Below are 17,515 nucleotides of genomic sequence, written 5' to 3' on the forward strand. Positions count from 1 at the left end.
CCCGATCGCTCGCGGCACAAGCGTTTATGTCTTCCACCCGTGAGTAAAGCCGAAACTTGACGCGCGCAGACGCTTCCTAGATATTAGACACCTCTGTATGTAACGTATGTGCCTAAAAGATATACCGAATTCCTTATCATCCCGTGCTAGATGCCTGCGATACGATCTCAGATATTCCCACGACGTTAAGCGAGATTTGCATAATGATTTTTAGAAATACGTTGGTTTTTCTTTCATTCTTTTTTCCAATCCCCCCTCCCAACTCCTCCGTAATCATATTTTCCCTACCTCGAAGCATAGATAAATTTTGTTCAAAATTGTGCATCGCACAACAAAATAACGACTACAATAATAATAGAAGAGAAGAATATTCCCGTCTGTGCTTTTTATTTGTAGTAATATAATTCGGGTTGTCTAGGCTGTCGGGGAAATGTGGGAATTGTCAGGGGATTCGGGTATGTGGCCTGGAATTTTTGTATTTTCTTCCACACTGTCGTGTACGAATGTTTAAAATGTTACGGGAAAATTACTCTTCGTGAGATCGTTCAGGTGGTCGGTGTTAAAAGGGTGTATAATAAGCGATGAAAAGTATGGTTTTTTTAAAAGAATTTTAAATATAGTTGACAAAACGATGTTGAACACTGTGTACGATTTATGAGAAATATAAAGGAGTAGTAAAAAAATTCGATACTCTCAGATCGTGTTTCGAAAGAATAAATGATTCTAATCTTTCGTTAGTTTCTTAAACTTCGAGTGTTTATCGGTTGTATTTGGTAATTGAGTTTTTGAGCAAAATTGACGTGAAAGAAAAATTGGAGTATTTTAAATTACGACGAAGAAATCTCATGTCTAATTTTTAACCACACCGAGAAAAATTTCATTTGTTACGGTAACTAGAAAATTTCGGTAAAACAGCTATCGTTAAAAAAAAACTGTTCGAATATTGTTAGAAAACTAATTTTCATTTTCTACCTGAAACTATATTTTTCGATTGTGGTAAAAAATGAAAATAGTTAAAGACTGAGCGGCAACCGGAACTAAAAATTTCTCTCATCGCGGTTTGCGTGACTAAAAAAGGGTGTTTCTTAGTCAAATTAGGTTGAAATTAGTCATGAAAAATTGGAAATTTCGGGAAATTAATTTTCCTCTTACAATCAGTGACGTGAATAAAAAATGCAATGTAATAACTTAATTCCGTTTGAATATCACACCGATATCATTCATCCGGATTTCAAAAATGATAAATGAAACGAAAAGAGGAAACTTTCTACCGGCCTCCCTCCCCTTATCATAATTCTATACATATATATTTATATACATTCAATTCCAAAATCGCTGATTCTCTCAAAAATAAGTTATATCATCGTATGAGAATTTCACGGGTCGATTCGTCTTCCCAGGATTTGTCTCATCGATATTTCACCTGCGAACTTTTTCACGGATGAATTATGCTCTACGATAGCATATGTATCATATATGTATAGGTATACGTAAAGTCCGTGATATGATTCTAAAATTTTATTCCCGCAAGCTGTGTCTCTGGTTTTTGTTTCCTGTTTTTTATTTTTTCCACCCCTTATAAAAAAAAAAAAACAGAATTATCATAGCGTGAAATTCAAGCTCGAAAAATGTCTAACTACAGGCTAAGGAAAAACGGCTCGATAGAAAATTTGAAGTGCTTTTATAAAATTGGATCAACGACGTTGGAGAAAAAAAAAAACAAACAAAGAAAAAATAAAAAATCTTAAGTTATCATATGTGATAGTCCTAGTCCTATCTTCGGCTGCTGACTCGTATTTTCCGTCACGCGTTTCGTACTCATGGAACGGAAGGAGGTAATACGTACAAAAAGAAGAAAAAAGAAAAAAAAAACACGCATCGTATCGTAAATCGATAATTTTTTTAAATTTATCTTTCGTTCGTGAAAAACTTTTTATACTTTTAATCGTTTTGAAACGATTTGAAACGAAGCATCGCGATATTCAAGCTTTTGTTCATCCAATTTCAAAATTTGGTATATTTGTATTTTTGAAAGGTGATATTCGCTAATTGACAAATACTCAAAATAACACATGCACGATTGTCTCGTGCATAGTAAAATTATAAATTAATGAACAGCATTGATTTTCGGCTAACCAACAATCTTAATTATTTTGCAAACTGACCCACAGGAACACGAAAATGACAAAAAAATAAAATCGAAAAATACACTATTTATTCTGCCTCTTTGCGAAAACTTTACTTTTTTTTTTTTTGTTTTTCCCCTCTCGCGAACAAACGCGTACAGGCTTAACAATAATAGTTTGGTACACTTAGGCTTGAATAATTATTTACATTCTCCGGTCGTTTATAGTATCAACACTTAAATCGAGGTTCTCGCAAACTTTTTACGACAAGAATGGTGGGAGAGGGTAGATGAGAAAAAACAACGAAAAACAAAAAAAACCGCCCCGAGTTTACTTTGAGGCATCTATTTTCTGTTTTTCTTTATTCCTCCTCCATTGTTATTCTCCTTTTTTCATCTTTTCTTTGCTTTTTCGCTCCCACTTCGCGCAATGTCTTCGAAATGTTTTTCCTTCGTCTCGACCTCCTCCATCTCAATATCGTCCCCCGTGAGCTTATCGAACGACGAAAATCACACGAATTGACCGTAATTTCGGGCTGTCGAGTATTTTTAGTTAGATGAAAAATTGCTATTCACATTACAGTCTTAAGTAACAAAAAACAACCACGTCGCGGATCGGTTATTCTTTAGTTTGTTTCCTTCTTACCAATTTTCTCTCCATTTATCATCGAAATTCTCTATATTTTTGATAACGAAACCATCGTAACGTCTGAGAAAGAGGTGAGGAAAAAAACCTTACGTCTTGACCCGCTTTTTGTCAATCAAACAAAGAAAGAACCAAAAAAAATAAGAAATACAAAATGACAGAAACACAGACTAAAATAAAATGTGAGGAAAATTATCTCAACAATTGTGTTACTACATTTTTTATTTTCTTAATTTTTTTCCACTCTCCTACTGCATAAACGGAGTTTCTTTTATCGTTAATTTATGAAAGTTGAGACAGGAAAAAAACAGGCGAGAAATGTTTAAAATTTTATCATTTTGTCCAAAACTGCCTTTCAAAATAATACATAGGTACAGGTTTTTATCTCCAATATCTCTTACGGATAATATGTTTAATTCTCAAACTTAAATACCTTTAATTAAATTCGAACGTTTGATTCGTTTTTCCATCCAAATTATAAGTAAAACAATTAATAACGGAATAACCTGTACAAACCTGCCACGAATAATCTAATAAGTAGAAAAAAATTTACATTCTTTATTTCAATTTCCAATTAGCCGTTTAAAATTCATGTATTCGAATATTCAATTAGCCGTTAAGATTTTTCCCGGCCCGGCGTAAATATGCAGAGTAAAATTCGTCTCGCAATATTCCCTTATACCTATAATTATGAACTCGCCTCAGTGGATGACGAAAAATATTCATCATATTCATTTTTATTTTTATTTATATTTATTTATTTTTTTTTGTTCTCTCGTTTATATAGTCGATGCAAAAATTCACAAAACACACTAATTTCGAGACAGAGATAACGGAGACTGAGTTATTGTTATAGAAAAATACTCTAATAACGGGGGACGATTATTTTTTTATTTATTTATTTTTTTATATTATGTTTTTACACGATACTTTTGTCAATTTATGACTCTACGTATTTGCTTTTGCGTCAACCGTTTCCTTATTTTTTTTTTTTGTTTTCTTTTTTTTCCTCCCCTGCTGGTTTTACGTCGAATAAATGATACCAGGCGTCAAACGATGCCTCATGCATCGTTGGTAGGTATACAATCGTAAAGTGTATAATAACACGACGTCGCATGGCGGTGCGTGTATATGTATACACGTATGCATAGGTATACGTATGTTTGTACGTATGCCTATAGCGCCTGATTGTGTGTACGCAGATTGTAAATCAATATTATAGACTATCCATGGACAGTTTGCAAACAAGGCGGTAATACGCACGGGTATATACGTGTATATGTGTATAAAACATAAAGAATATGCATACGTCACGAGTAATTGTGTACATTACGACGTATACAGTATGTATTGTGTATGTCAGGGTGTTCCTTGAAAAGGTAATTCTCGAATTTTCACCGTTGCGCCCCTCAAATCGGCTCCAGATAATTCAATAATAATTCCCTAATTTTTTCAGATTTTTATCTCAACTCTAACCTGTCACCCAAAGAGGGTGAACTCCGTTCAACCCTTTCAAAGGCACGTTAAAACTATCGAATCGATTTAGATGAAATTTGGTATAAGGGGGTTTTTTGGGTTGCTGATTACGAATCTGAACTCTAAATTTGAAAATTCGAAATGCCTGATCCAATACGGTGGAACGAAATCCAGAAAGTCATTTGATTTCAAGTGACTTTTGGTGTTTTGGTCCACCATATTGCATCCGCCATCTTGAATTTAAAAATTTTTAGTTCATATTCGTAATCAGCGATCCAAGAAATCTCTCTGTACCAAATTTCTTCAAAATCCATTGGATGGATTTGATGTGCCCCTGAAAAGATTGAATGTGGAAATCCACCCTCTTTGGGGCACGCGTTAATGTTGAGATAAAAATTTTGAAAAAATTAGGTGATTGTTTATGAATTATCTGGAGCGAATTTGGGGAACGCCCCGGTCGAAATTCAAAAATTATCTTCTCAAGGACTACCCTAATATATATATATATATAGCTATTCGTCGAAATCGTCGAATTTCAACAAACATCGAACGGTGAAATTATTTCGATAATTAGTCCACCGTATGTCTAGATGGATGAATTTGTAATTGCGGAAACGAATCGCACACGGCTATTAAGGATATTTCGTTTATTTCAGAACGCTGAACGAAAGCTCTCTGAAGGAATGGGGAGTAAGGATGATGCCGGAGTACGCGGATCCCTATCACAAGAGGTACCTTATTATGCTTTAATAATTGAATAGGGTATTAATTAATCTTATAGATATCAATTTGCAGCTGCAAATAGAGTTCCACATATGTATACAAATATTGGACACAGTGCTGCATGATACATTCAATTAATAGTTACAGTTTACCTACGGGACGTTAATCATCATCGACGTGTCTTTTTTTTTTTTTTTTTTTGTTTTTTTTTTCCTACCAGCATCAAGATCACATATATTTAGCGTATGTACGTATTAATTTTTTCCGACGATTTATCTCCCTCGCTTTATGACCCCGAGATATTATAAGCTGGCTGCTCAGTGACACTAGCACTATAAACCCGCGATTATATTATATGGATCATACCGTTTTACGCACGCTTTATGCATATTTGCACGCACTTACACGCGCTGCTCGTGTGATTATCTCGTTCAACCGCGTTGGAAATTTTGGTTATTTACTTGTTCGAATGTTTCTCCGCTTCTCTGGATGAGAAACGAGACATTTTTTGAAAAAAAAAAAATTAAAGTTTTTACGCGAGTTTCCATAAAATGGAAGGTTTTTTATAATCGATTTTCGGACTGGACCACCCAGGCAGATAAACGTATGAGAGCAGACGCCTCGACGAACGAGACACGAGACAGACGAACCTCTGCTGTCTCAGATCTGTCAAATATACATATCCGAAATGGAGTCGAGCGAATGACGCTCGAAAAATAACCTCACGTTTTATGGTGCTGGAGGAATAAAAAAAAAAAAAAAAAACTGAGGGGATCGCTATTTTTGACCCGAAATAACTAATGCGCGAAATATTTCATCGGTAAATCAAATTCAGAGATCCGCAAACGTCGAAACGAAGGCATGATCTAGTAGCGAGAAGTGTAAACACCGTTAACAAAGTCATATTTATTGCAAAATAGATACTCTTCAATCTTTTTTCAATTCTATTTTGACCTATCGCGACTAAATAAGAGCCTGACGACCGGCACGAGTTGTTTTACGTCTCGGTATTTCTGCGATTTATCGGAAACGATCAGCTGATCGGACCGTTCGACGCCATGTTGTTTAGTCACGGCCACAACGAATTGTTACTAAGCGAAATGAAGACTTTTCGTGGAATTTCCTTGTTCATGTTGAACTGAGCGTAACCCGTTTCAAAAGAAAAACTTCTGCTCTCTGAGATGCCTTCGCCTTTTCCGATAAGAACATTGAGCATGCCCTGCGCCATTGATTACGCAAAGGGAGGATGAGTGACGGAGTTTCTGAGAAGCTGGATCAAGTGTCTATGGAATACGCTTTCACTTTATGCTCACCTGCCGTTGGTATTCCGAATATCCATCGTCGTGTCTATTACTTTGAATATGTCGGAAGACGAACCTTTTCGGCGAAACCCGAAGCTGACGCGTTTGGTGTATTTGGTTCTCTATCAGCCGTCAGACAAATTGTTTCCAAACCATTTATATCAACCGACTATGAACCATTCATTACAGAGAGCGGGAGAATTTTAGACTCCGACAGTTCGACTCGTTTCTTGAACCGCGATCTCTGACCCTAACCTCCCATTCCACTCCATTCCACGGCGTTCCATTCCATCCCCTTTTCTCCATCAGCCGGACCTAATACCACTGTAATATATCACGCATATTTTACCAAAATTCACGAACTGTTTCTGTTTGCAGACCGATGACGATGGGCGAGGTTGGCTGTTTTCTGAGCCACTACGTAATCTGGAAGAAGGTAAAAATAGCCCAAACTCCCCCCAAATCCAACTGGCCTCTTCGCAAGGCGAGATACTGAGAAAAGTTTTAACTTCGCCAGGTGGTGGAGAGCGGATACGACAGGGTGATGGTCCTCGAGGACGACATCCGGTTCGAGCCCTATTTCCGGCAGAAAGTCAGCTTCATAACGAGCGAGGTTGAACGGCTCAAGATAGACTGGGACTTGGTGTGAGTTATGCGTATGCCTGGCTACCACATTTTTAACCGAAGCACGGTCTTGAGGATCACGCTTTTTGGGCTGCTACTGATGCGTCACGAGGAATGTTTGAAACCATGACGCTCGATCCGACCAATCATTAATTTCGCCGCACCTTCAGAGCCACCCGCAATTTCCCAGCTTACGATTAGCTACCTGTCAGCAAATATTTGACCGTACGGTATAATAGAGGGCAATTAGCGGTGTGAAGTAATTGATGGCTGCCAACCATGGGTTCACCTGCGGTTTTCACCTTCGCCGCGATCGCGTGGCGTTCCCTTCCCGTCTCTCGAACTAACCAAATTAACTTCATCTCCTAGGCTTACCTCCCCGTTGTTAAAATTTCGGGAAAAAAGTAAATTCCTAACCAACAAAAATTTACCGCCAAATTGTCAGCCGCTAATTTGACGACGACAAAAATAAGGAGGCAATCCGATCCCGTCGACATTCCCTTTTCTCCCGCGACTTATCATTTTCTCTGCTCATTAAAATTGACACGAGCTTGAGAAAGCTGATTTTGCTTTATTCGGTGAATGGCGAAAATACAGAAGACAGACTAGCGGCGCATGTCATGTTTGCGCGGGTCTTGTCACCAATATTAATTAAAACAGCAATTGTAAGAGCGAATGTTCGTAGTATTTCGGTATTGTCTGGATGTGTATCATCCCTTCAAATCGGGAACTTCCCTACGCTCTACGTGATCCTTAGGAGTATCGCAACATAGCTCGCATTCCTGTGCAGATATCTAGGCAGGAAACGGCTTCAGGATCAAGAGGAGCCTCCGGTCGAAGGGTCCAGGTACCTCGTCCTCGCTGGGTACAGCTATTGGACCCTAGGATATCTGCTGTCGAGGAGAGGAGCCGAGAAGCTGCTGGAGGCCAAGCCCCTTGAGAATATGGTTCCCGTTGACGAGTACCTGCCTATCCTCTTCGACAAACATCCCAGGTGAAGATTTAAGGGGGGGGGGGGGGGGGGGAGGGGCAGAGCTTGGACGGTCTAAAGTCATACCTATTTTTAGGTTTTTTTTGTTCTCAGAAAATGAAAACATTCAGAGCAATTTGAGTTTGCGGTCTTCATTATTTACAGTTTCAAGAATATTTTAGAATTTTTTCATTGAAATCAATAACGAAGTGGCGGCATGGCGAATATAAGTAGAGAACGACGACGTTTTCAATCCGAAGGCGCAGATTCCTCGGTCAAGTCTTATCCGATCGACTTGAAATTTTGACACAATCTTTAAAACTTGTTTATGGGTTCGAACTCGTGGCTAGATTTTTAAATTTTAATTCCGAAATTTTTTGTTCATGATCGTATATATTTGAAGTAATTTTTTTTTCAATATTTGGGCTACGAGTTCGAACCCGAAGAGGTGTTTTTAACTCGAAAAATTTTTTCCATCTCCTATAAGTTGGACAGTGATGTCAAGAGATGCGCCACCACAAAAGTCCTCGAGATTGAAGTTGTTCGCTACTTATGTGCACCACGCCGCCATTTTTGTGTTAATTTAAATGTAAAATTTTCTAAAATATTTTTCACACTATAAATAATAAAGCCTTCAAATTCAAATTGCTCAATGTGTTTTCATTTTTTTTAAAAAAGAACTCCTAAAACTAGGTATGATTTTATATCGTCAAAGCTACACCTCCTCCTCTCCCCCTCCTTAAAATATTTCAACTTTCTCATAGTCTACGGAAATTGCATTCATGTTTTCTTAACGACGTCGAGCCGTATTTACTTCTTCTACAACTTTCGCATACTTATTTTATAAATTTCCAGCTGAAACTTGATATTTCATTCGTGTATTCATGCATAACAAGTACACCGGTAGCTACTTGCAAAAGCCGAAGCTACGCTGGCTCCGAAATTGGAAGACAGGGGGATTTTCAGAGCGCACGAAAAACAAACAAAAACTAACACAATAACAACCGTGACGTAATCTTACTTTCCCCGTATATCTTTCGATTACCATACCAAAGGCACAGTGATTATTGGCGTTTGCGCAAAACATGCCTGTTCGATTTCCCCGATCCACACCTCGATGCATACACTCATTCTTTTTCACATCGATCAGTGAAAATTGAATTTTTGTTCACGTTTCCGGCTAACAAAAATGTACTGAGCGTTTAATCGTCCAATTATTTCTCCCCCGTTTCTTGTGGTTTCAATCACACGTTTAAACGTGATTAACGAGTTTGTTTGTTGGATCGACACTTTGACACAGGACTGCGTGGAAGGGTCATTTTCCTGAGAGAGATTTGATCGCCCTCTCGGCTGCCCCGCTTCTCCTCTATCCGACGCATTACACTGGAGAAAGAGGTTACATAAGCGACACGGAGGACTCTACGGTGATCACCTCGTTACCGGGAACCAAGACTCGGGAAGAGCTGTAATCCAGAATGAGGCCAATTCTTATGATGTGGGGGTGCGGCTTACATTCCCGTTTCGCCGTTGCATCGCGCAAACTGCCAATATCTGCGTTGACTTACGACCATAAGACTCGCGACTTCTAGCCTTCTGTGATTGTCCTTTCAGCTCGATTACCATGATTATGCTTTTTGATCTTGCGAGGTAAACGCTAATTGGTTAATTCATACCATCGATTATTATCGCTCTGTATGCGAAAATCTTCGTCTGAAAATAAACTCAATTGCACGTTTCGTTAAAATTATTACCGTTTTATATTCGGGCGATATTCTTTTCATTCGTGATACAGTTCAATCTCAAACTCGTGCTATGCGCAGATATTGGGAATACTTTCGTAGATTACTATTATTGTCTACCCCTTATCATGCACGTATAAATAATTAGCCTATATTTTTTATACTCCACTTACCACGTCAATTATTTGTGATTTTACCTATTGGTATCCTCTGTAGACGTATTATAAATTGCATGTTGCCATATCATAATGTAACCTATATCAAACTGATTGATCAAAATACTTCTGTAGGTTATGAACACTTGTTACCAATTTTTAAGTGGTCGAATTGTTTATGCTGATGTAAAAAAAAATTGAAGCAGAATGAAAAATCAAGTCGTTCTATTTTATCGCCTTGATGATATTTTCTGATATTCCAGCATCCTCTTATCGTATCCTACCGCACGAAACCAGGCAACAACGACATTATACGTAACACTCGATGCGTGTGAAATTCAATTTTCGCACCACAGAAAAAAACTCATAATCTCTGAAATTCGAAGTTTCACTGCTGGTAAAATTTTCACGAAATCTGATATGAAATGCGTAAATTGTATGGAATCTGTTATAATTGAATGAATTGAATAACTAATTGTAACGTTTTCTGCCTGGCAGAGCACGGAGGGATATTTCCTTCGAAATTATAAGATACGGGGAGAAGATTAAAACATCGACGAGACTTCATCTCATCGTTAGAAGCGGTTAATTTTTAACCCTAGAACGCATGTACGAGGTCGTAAACGACCCCAGCCGACTTTCAAACTGCACTCCTGAGTTAAAAATTGATATTATCGGCTGGGGACCGTGACCATAATTCATTGTCACTAACTGTTAGTGAGGTTAAGCTTGCGTGGCATCAATTGCTTGCTGACAATTGCGCAGAACAATTTAAAAAAACAGGTGGAGTCGCTAACGACCCCCCTATAAAGCTGCCGTTGGCGTTTCGTGGTAGTAAGTGGATGCCCCGTTTTTTTTATTCAAATCAAAATATTTGTCTTGTTATTACGTAATTTAAACGGCAACAGTCAAATGTTGTCTAAATTTGTCTTCGGCTCACCTACGGCTCATTTTGAAAACTTACGCTCGGCCCGAAAATTCTGAGTTTTCATCCTTGTTACGTAATATATTATTTTGCCGGTTTTTAGTACTATTTGGTAGTTGATTGAATTTTTCACCATTTAAACTTCAATAAGATTAAATTTACTCTTCATAATTCGTTTCTTGATTAAAAAAAATGAACAGATTTATGTATTTTCGAATCCCATTATTACTTATAAAATGATTTCACGAACAAGAAACGCGTGGGGTCGTGTATGTTAGAGTTTTAATCTTCAAAGATTAAAAAATCCGTCGTAGTCCGCCTAATCGTATGTAACCAGTGCACAACTTTGGGTCTTCTTCGTCAAGTTTGTGAATGAGTCACAAGATGGCGCCTGGAATTGAGCCGATGCCAGAGCTAGTATTTCACTGGATTTGCCGCTTGATGAATTCTGGGCAGGCTCGAGGAGAGCTTGACAAGTATACAAGTCCCCCTCCCACTGTCGTTATCGCGTATTAGGTGTGGTTTTTTTGATTTAAAAAGTACCGAATATTATCAGTGAAACGATTCCCAATATTCAGCGAGGGTAAAAAATAGGTACACAGAATGGCCGGACGCCTTCCTGCGTGCGTTATCGACGTCGGTACTGGGTAAGTATTCTCGTATATATAAAAGTTAACGAGCCCGATCACTTTGACATTCCCCAGTCAGTCAGCCTGTGACTAACCACAATGTTCCTACCGACCATGCACGCCCTGATTTTTATTAACTCGTGACCCACAAGCGGTCGATACTTTTCTTGAATTGTGATTTGTAAACGATCTTCTAAGATTCTCGCATTCCATCATTCACTCGTTGCAATTACCATCTCTGCTGACGTATCCATCAAAGGTGTGAGTCAACGCTATCCAACCTTAATCTAACCCCCTTGTTTTCTAGGTATACTAAACTGGGATTCGCCGCTAACAAAGAACCTCAATTTATAATACCGTCCGCTATAGCGATAAAGGAAACAGCCAAGGTAGGCGACAACTCTGCGAGGCGAGTCACCAAGGGTGTCGAAGACTTGGATTTTTTCATTGGCGATGAAGCCTTTGACGCTACCGGATATGCAGTCAAGGTAAGCGTTGGTTCTCAGTTCTTATAAGTCAAATCACCTCTTCCATTTGTCACACTAGGTGATTATGTGAAAATTTAAATAGCTACAATTCTTACACACATATTTATAAGCTTGTCTTTTCTTTTACGTATTCCACTTCGAACAGTCTTCTAATTTTCGAAACTGCATCATGATTTTTATGAAAAAATTCCAAGTACCCCGTCAGGCATGGCTTGGTTGAAGACTGGGACCTGATGGAGAGATTCCTCGAGCAATGCATCTTTAAATATCTTAGAGCTGAGCCTGAAGACCACTACTTCCTCCTCACCGAGCCACCCCTTAACACACCAGAGAATAGGGAATACACCGCTGAGATTATGTTTGAATCGTTCAATGTACCTGGACTCTACATAGCCGTACAAGCTGTTCTTGCCCTTGCCGCGTCCTGGACATCAAGGAATGTCGAGGACAGGATACTAACGGGGATTGTTGTGGACAGTGGTGATGGGGTTACACATGTTATTCCTGTGGTAGGTGTTTGCAAGTTTTACACATCGATCATATAGCAAAATTCACTCAACTTTAGAGAGAGGAAGATTGTAAAAGACCCATCTTTGAAATGACGATTATAATCCAAGTAACTTTACGGACCCCGATGAAAACAGAATTATTTTTTATGCTTACACACAGGAGTCAACTGTTTTGTTATCGGCTTTTGTAGAGTTACTTGGATTATAATCGTCATGCTAGTTTGGTCTCGTAAAAACAGCCTCTTTAAGGTTGGGTGAATTTTATCAGGGGTCGTCGAAATGTGTTACTTCTGTTTTGAAGTTTGTTTAGCTTTTAAGGTCTTAATTTTTTTTTCTTAGGCCGAAGGATACGTGATTGGTAGCTGCATCAAGCACATTCCGATAGCAGGTCGCAACATTACCTACTTTATCCAAAGCCTTTTGAGGGAGCGTGAGATTGGCATACCGCCAGAACAGTCGCTGGAAACAGCAAAAGCGATAAAGGAAAAATTTTGCTACATTTGTCCTGACATTGCCAAAGAATTTGCTAAGTATGACAGTGATCCCACTAAGTGGCTTAAACGATTCGAAGGAATTAACAGCGTCACGAAACAGGCTTTTGGTGTCGATGTTGGATATGAAAGATTTCTAGGTCCTGAAATATTCTTTCATCCTGAGGTGAGGAAACTCCTTTCTCTGTTGATGAACCGGTATTGTCACATATAATTGTAAACTGAACTAGAGAATTACCGTTTTAGTTCTCCAATCCAGACTTCACGACACCTTTGAGCGAAATAGTGGATAATGTGATTCAGAACTGTCCCATTGATGTGAGGAGGCCATTGTATCATAATATCGTACTCTCCGGAGGTTCAACGATGTTCAGAGATTTTGGTAGACGTTTGCAACGTGACATAAAGAGAACTGTCGATGCCAGACTAAAGCTCAGTGAAGCTCTTAGCGGTGGTCATCTCAAGGTAAAAAGCGCCGAACCATTGTGAATTTTCTGCCATGAAAACGCAGGTTTCAGCTGTTTCCTAATTTCAATGTTTTTCAGCCAAAGCCAATTGACGTCCAAGTGATATCGCATCACATGCAGCGTTGTGCCGTCTGGTTTGGAGGATCCATGTTAGCAAGTACTCCTGAATTCTATCAGGTTTGTCATACAAAAGCTGCTTACCAAGAGTACGGTCCTGGAATATGCCGTCATAATCCAGTATTTGGTGCTATGACATAATTGAACCGTAATTAGCGGATCAATGTGATAATAACTGTCGATTGAAATACGCACGAACCATAAAGCAATTCATTGATTTCCTTTTTTTTTTTTACATAAATATATTAATTTTAACGAATCGAGTGATAAATCGGGAATCTAATCTGCGATCAGATTGTTTGCTTTCCTCGTTTCAAATAACTTATAAATATGAAAATGTTGAAGCGTTGATTTCTCGAGTCTAACAGGTGAGTGACTCACGTTGCAGGCATTTAATTAATCAATATTATACATACATATTGTATGTATCATTGAAAATTCCATAGGAAGGTGAATATTGTGTACAACACAAATAAGGAAACACATTGCAGAACAATTGTATAGAGATTTCACGTACGAAAAGTACGTTAAAGAAAAACAAAAACACAAAAATATCACAAAATAAAAAAATCTTTTCTAATTACATTTATTCAACATATATATTCATATTCTTTTGCTTTCCATGTAACAAAAAACTGTATCATTTCTCGTCGACAGCTTTTACACTTCGAGTTGAATGTACCCTACTTCAAAACCCACCATATCACCTTTCTGTTTTAGCTCATTAACTGAAACGAGGCAATTACAATTCAGATGAATAATTGTTCTCTTTAAATTCAAGATATCAAATATTTATACACAACACGGCGTTAGACCCGTTATTTTACATATATTCATGATATTTATTTATGAAATCAGGCGGTAAAAGCTTAACTTAAATACGTTTTGTTTACCATGTATAATTGTATACATCCTTCAATCACAGGCTAACGGCGAAATCCCATTATCACAAGACTTCACATTAGATATTCCCAAACTTAAATTGCTTTCTGTGTTCTCCGTATGTTTATATACGAGATCAGTCAACAGTCTCCTAACAATCAATTCACTAACGTACTCTTTTTCTCTATCTATCAACCAGACTATCGCGCTGAATAAGTTTAACAAAATACTAGAATTGTCGGTTGAATTTAAGATCTTTCTGCATTATATATGAAAAAGAGAAACGTGGTCCACGCTTAAAGCATGCGCGCTAAATATTAAAAATGGGCGTATATTAACAGATAGATTTCGATGGCCATATTGTAACAACATTTCATGCTGTCACAGAAGCTAGTCCCCTTCCTGGTCATTATCCGTGTCCTCCTCGGCATCGGCGTCGTTAACACCGTCTGGTGCCCTGTGTAGTAATAAATTGCCGACTTCGTGTAGCAAATTAGTTACAGCCCTCCTAAGATCAGCTCTGACTGCATCTCGGGCTACCTCGACGTTTCCCGCGTTGTCGATTGCGTTTTCGCTGTTAGAATGCAGTTGACATTGGACAATTCAGTGGTAAACTATGAAGATCAGAAGTAAGATGCAAGGGTTTACTCACAACAAGTTATAGCCGTTTGCAGCCGCGGCGACAACGTCTTCCTCAATGTCCGTAAAAAGGGAGGTAAAGAAGAGCGAAAATAGGTTGGAGTTGTTGGAGTTGCTTCTGGGATTAACTTGGAGTCGCGTGTACAAGTCGATTGAATCTGCTGGTGGTAGGGGGTCGTGTGATAAGACTGGTCCTTGATTTTGTATCTGAAATTAACGAGGCAGTGTTGAGTATTTTCAGATGAACGAAGCAGGCAAATTTCGATAGTACGTTACGTTTAGCGTTTCAGGACAGACCTCCTGTATATCGACGGTTATTTCTTTGATGTCTGAGAGAATGATATGTCTCAAGATATTTTTCGGTAATTTCCCTTGATACCGCTTTGTGCGTTTTTCTGTGCAGAAGTTGAAAAAATCATGGCCGGCGTCAAACCGGTCTAAAACCTGATTCACATTGCGTTCAAGCCAAGGTAGAATGTCAGCCTCTTTCCACAGATGATAGCTGCGCGCCACATAGAGAGCTACAACTTTCTCCAATGCAGGAGGACTCGTGGACTTGGCGTGACTGTTGAAGAAATCGTGACCCATTACCTGAAAGAATTCAGCGCTTATTGACTTCTACTAGATATTAACAGGGGTGAAAAAAACTTACCCTCGAATCTGTCTGCACTCCACATTTGTCCAACAATGGTACAAGCAAACTTGGAAACATGGTCAAAGCATTTTGAAGAAGCTCATCAGCCAGGTCACCAGTTCCAAGATGAAAACTGGCCAATGCTGAACTGTACGCAATATTGGGAAGTTGGCTAAGATTTCGTCTGTCTTCCCACGCCTCACAGAATTCTATGAACCATCTGTACTCTCGTGCCCTCAATGCGTAAAAGTCTATCGCCAGGACTATCGCCAATGGATCATTTTCAGGGTCAAGGGACAGCAACATTTTACAAAACTCCAAACTCGTCCTGAACAGAAAAAAGCGTTTGTAGGTAACTGTATTCTATAATTTTTCAAGGTTTTCACAGTCTATCGTATCTGTTACACACCTGTAGCAGGCTCGGCCACCAACAAAAATCAAATGTTTGAACAACGTTATGTACAAGGCACGATTTTGCTGTTTTTTATAATCCAGCCTGCAGTTAGCAGTGGTGACATTGAACAGGGGATGAAAAGCGCATTCTAAGCAATACAAGGCCCTCTCCGTTAGTTCAGCAGCCATAGCCAGATCTTCGCTGAGCTTGCAGAGTTCTGCCAGTTGTAGTAAAGCATCAACGTGATATGGATGGGCGTTTATAATTGCCTGTAATTCGAGATACAAGTTGCATTCAGCAAAATTCATTGTCTACCTCCCTACTTCGGACGTTTTCAATTCACCCTCTGTAGACTTACGACAATGTTATCAGGGTTTAGGCTCTCAACTGCTTGCAAAAACTTCATTTGGGTTTGTCTGTAAGACGAGTTGTGATCGTAGATAAAATACTGAACTCCTTTCGTATTCTCTGGCGATGGATCCAACGACATTGAGAGACCAGATTTACCGATCGGTGGCCAATTTTCTCGTGGAGATACCAGCCATGTTTTCTTGAGGTGGCCAGAGCGTCCTCGACCTCGTCTCTTACTACATCGATAAAATTAGCTTAGTGATTTCCACAAACATTTATTCTCTTGAGTTTTCTATATTGATTTATATTCGTTTTTCTCAAAAAGTATGAAGAAAATTACCTTTGTTCAGCCTGAATAGTTTTGCTGCCAAATATCCTCTTGAGTTCATTGTAGGGGTTCAAATTTTTGTGCTGAATGGTGAGAACATTTTCTTTGCTCCTCTGCAAGCCTGAACTTGAATCCTGTAGATCGCCACCGCTAGAATTGGGTAGAGGTTCACCGAGGAGTTCGTTGATCTCCCTCACAGTCCGCTCGATCTCATCATCGACCTCTTCATTGTCCTCCGAACTCCGCCTGGCTGTACGATGAACCTTTGAATTGTCGGTCTTCTTCCGTTTCTTTTTCTTCTTCTTGCGTTTGGCATCTTCGGACAGAACTCCAGCGGCGGTCGACGTCTCCCTGTCGTCGTCCTCCTTCGCCTCGCTTTCAGAGTTCTGATTCAGCTGGAGGAAAGGCAGGAATGAGAAAGACAAATCGCGGCCAATCCCTAAGGCACATCAGGTGCGTCCAACGTTCCAAAATACGAGGAGGGAGGCGGGGGGGGTTGACGACTTACCAAGTCAAAGACGTTGAACTGCTTCCGCCTAACACCTCCGGTAACCGGATTCTCGACGTCGCTTGGATCGCAATCTTTATCGAGGCCCTCGTCGCCCCCATAAACCTTCTTCATGTACCTCGTTGACATATTTCACCACCTTGCGCGCTGAGCTGCGGTCCCTGTCATAAGTACGTTGAATTTCAGGAATAGTCGTCGAAGCACTTTCAACGCGTCCGTCGAACTGTCAATTTTCTACCGAAATTACAGTCATGCCCTGAGGTTCGGTTGAGAAAACAAGACAAGACCTCTTCGTTGCAGTCCGCGTGAGCTGTATTCGACCTTGCGGTCAGCAGGGAATCACCCACCATTTTGGTTATCTCAGTCGGTTGAATCGTCAGCCGAGTTACCGGCA

The 17,515-nt window shown here is 39.3% G+C and overlaps 3 protein-coding genes across 5 annotated transcripts in view; 2 read left to right on the forward strand and 1 right to left on the reverse strand.

The window, feature by feature from the left end:
• LOC124174731 (glycosyltransferase 25 family member) overlaps positions 1–9,961 on the forward strand; it is a 41,496-nt gene extending 31,535 nt beyond the window's left edge. Inside the window, exons 6-10 of the mRNA XM_046554154.1 lie at positions 4,904–4,978; positions 6,650–6,707; positions 6,789–6,916; positions 7,686–7,889; positions 9,166–9,961. Coding sequence (XP_046410110.1) covers positions 4,904–4,978; positions 6,650–6,707; positions 6,789–6,916; positions 7,686–7,889; positions 9,166–9,334 — 634 coding nt within the window. The 3' untranslated portion in view covers positions 9,335–9,961. The remainder of the gene's footprint in view (positions 1–4,903; positions 4,979–6,649; positions 6,708–6,788; positions 6,917–7,685; positions 7,890–9,165) is intronic.
• A 1,131-nt stretch (positions 9,962–11,092) lies between these two features.
• LOC124175202 (actin-related protein 3) lies at positions 11,093–13,606 on the forward strand. Of its 2 annotated transcripts, XM_046555202.1 has the most exons (6): positions 11,093–11,331; positions 11,621–11,801; positions 11,996–12,310; positions 12,650–12,967; positions 13,048–13,266; positions 13,347–13,606. In XM_046555202.1, the coding sequence occupies exons 1-6, from the start codon at positions 11,288–11,290 to the stop codon at positions 13,524–13,526; spliced, it is 1,257 nt and encodes a 418-aa protein (XP_046411158.1). In that variant the 5' UTR covers positions 11,093–11,287; the 3' UTR covers positions 13,527–13,606. The 2 variants fall into 2 exon arrangements, with proteins under 2 accessions (XP_046411158.1, XP_046411159.1); XM_046555203.1 differs by lacking the exon at positions 11,093–11,331 and having other exon boundaries at positions 11,628–11,801; positions 12,007–12,310.
• Positions 13,607–13,955: 349 nt separating this feature from the next.
• Positions 13,956–17,473, reverse strand: LOC124175201 (transcription factor 25). Of its 2 annotated transcripts, none has more exons than XM_046555200.1 (8): positions 17,122–17,473; positions 16,626–17,008; positions 16,293–16,521; positions 15,950–16,203; positions 15,559–15,868; positions 15,183–15,497; positions 14,920–15,113; positions 13,956–14,841 (listed from the first exon to the last, which is right to left on the reverse strand). In XM_046555200.1, the coding sequence occupies exons 1-8, from the start codon at positions 17,248–17,250 to the stop codon at positions 14,658–14,660; spliced, it is 1,998 nt and encodes a 665-aa protein (XP_046411156.1). In that variant the 5' UTR covers positions 17,251–17,473; the 3' UTR covers positions 13,956–14,657. The 2 variants fall into 2 exon arrangements, with proteins under 2 accessions (XP_046411156.1, XP_046411157.1); XM_046555201.1 differs by having other exon boundaries at positions 15,204–15,497; positions 17,122–17,472.
• Positions 17,474–17,515: the final 42 nt, after the last annotated feature.

This window comes from Neodiprion fabricii, chromosome 2, assembly GCF_021155785.1.
Source record: "Neodiprion fabricii isolate iyNeoFabr1 chromosome 2, iyNeoFabr1.1, whole genome shotgun sequence".
Classification (NCBI taxonomy): Eukaryota; Metazoa; Arthropoda; class Insecta; order Hymenoptera; family Diprionidae; genus Neodiprion; species Neodiprion fabricii.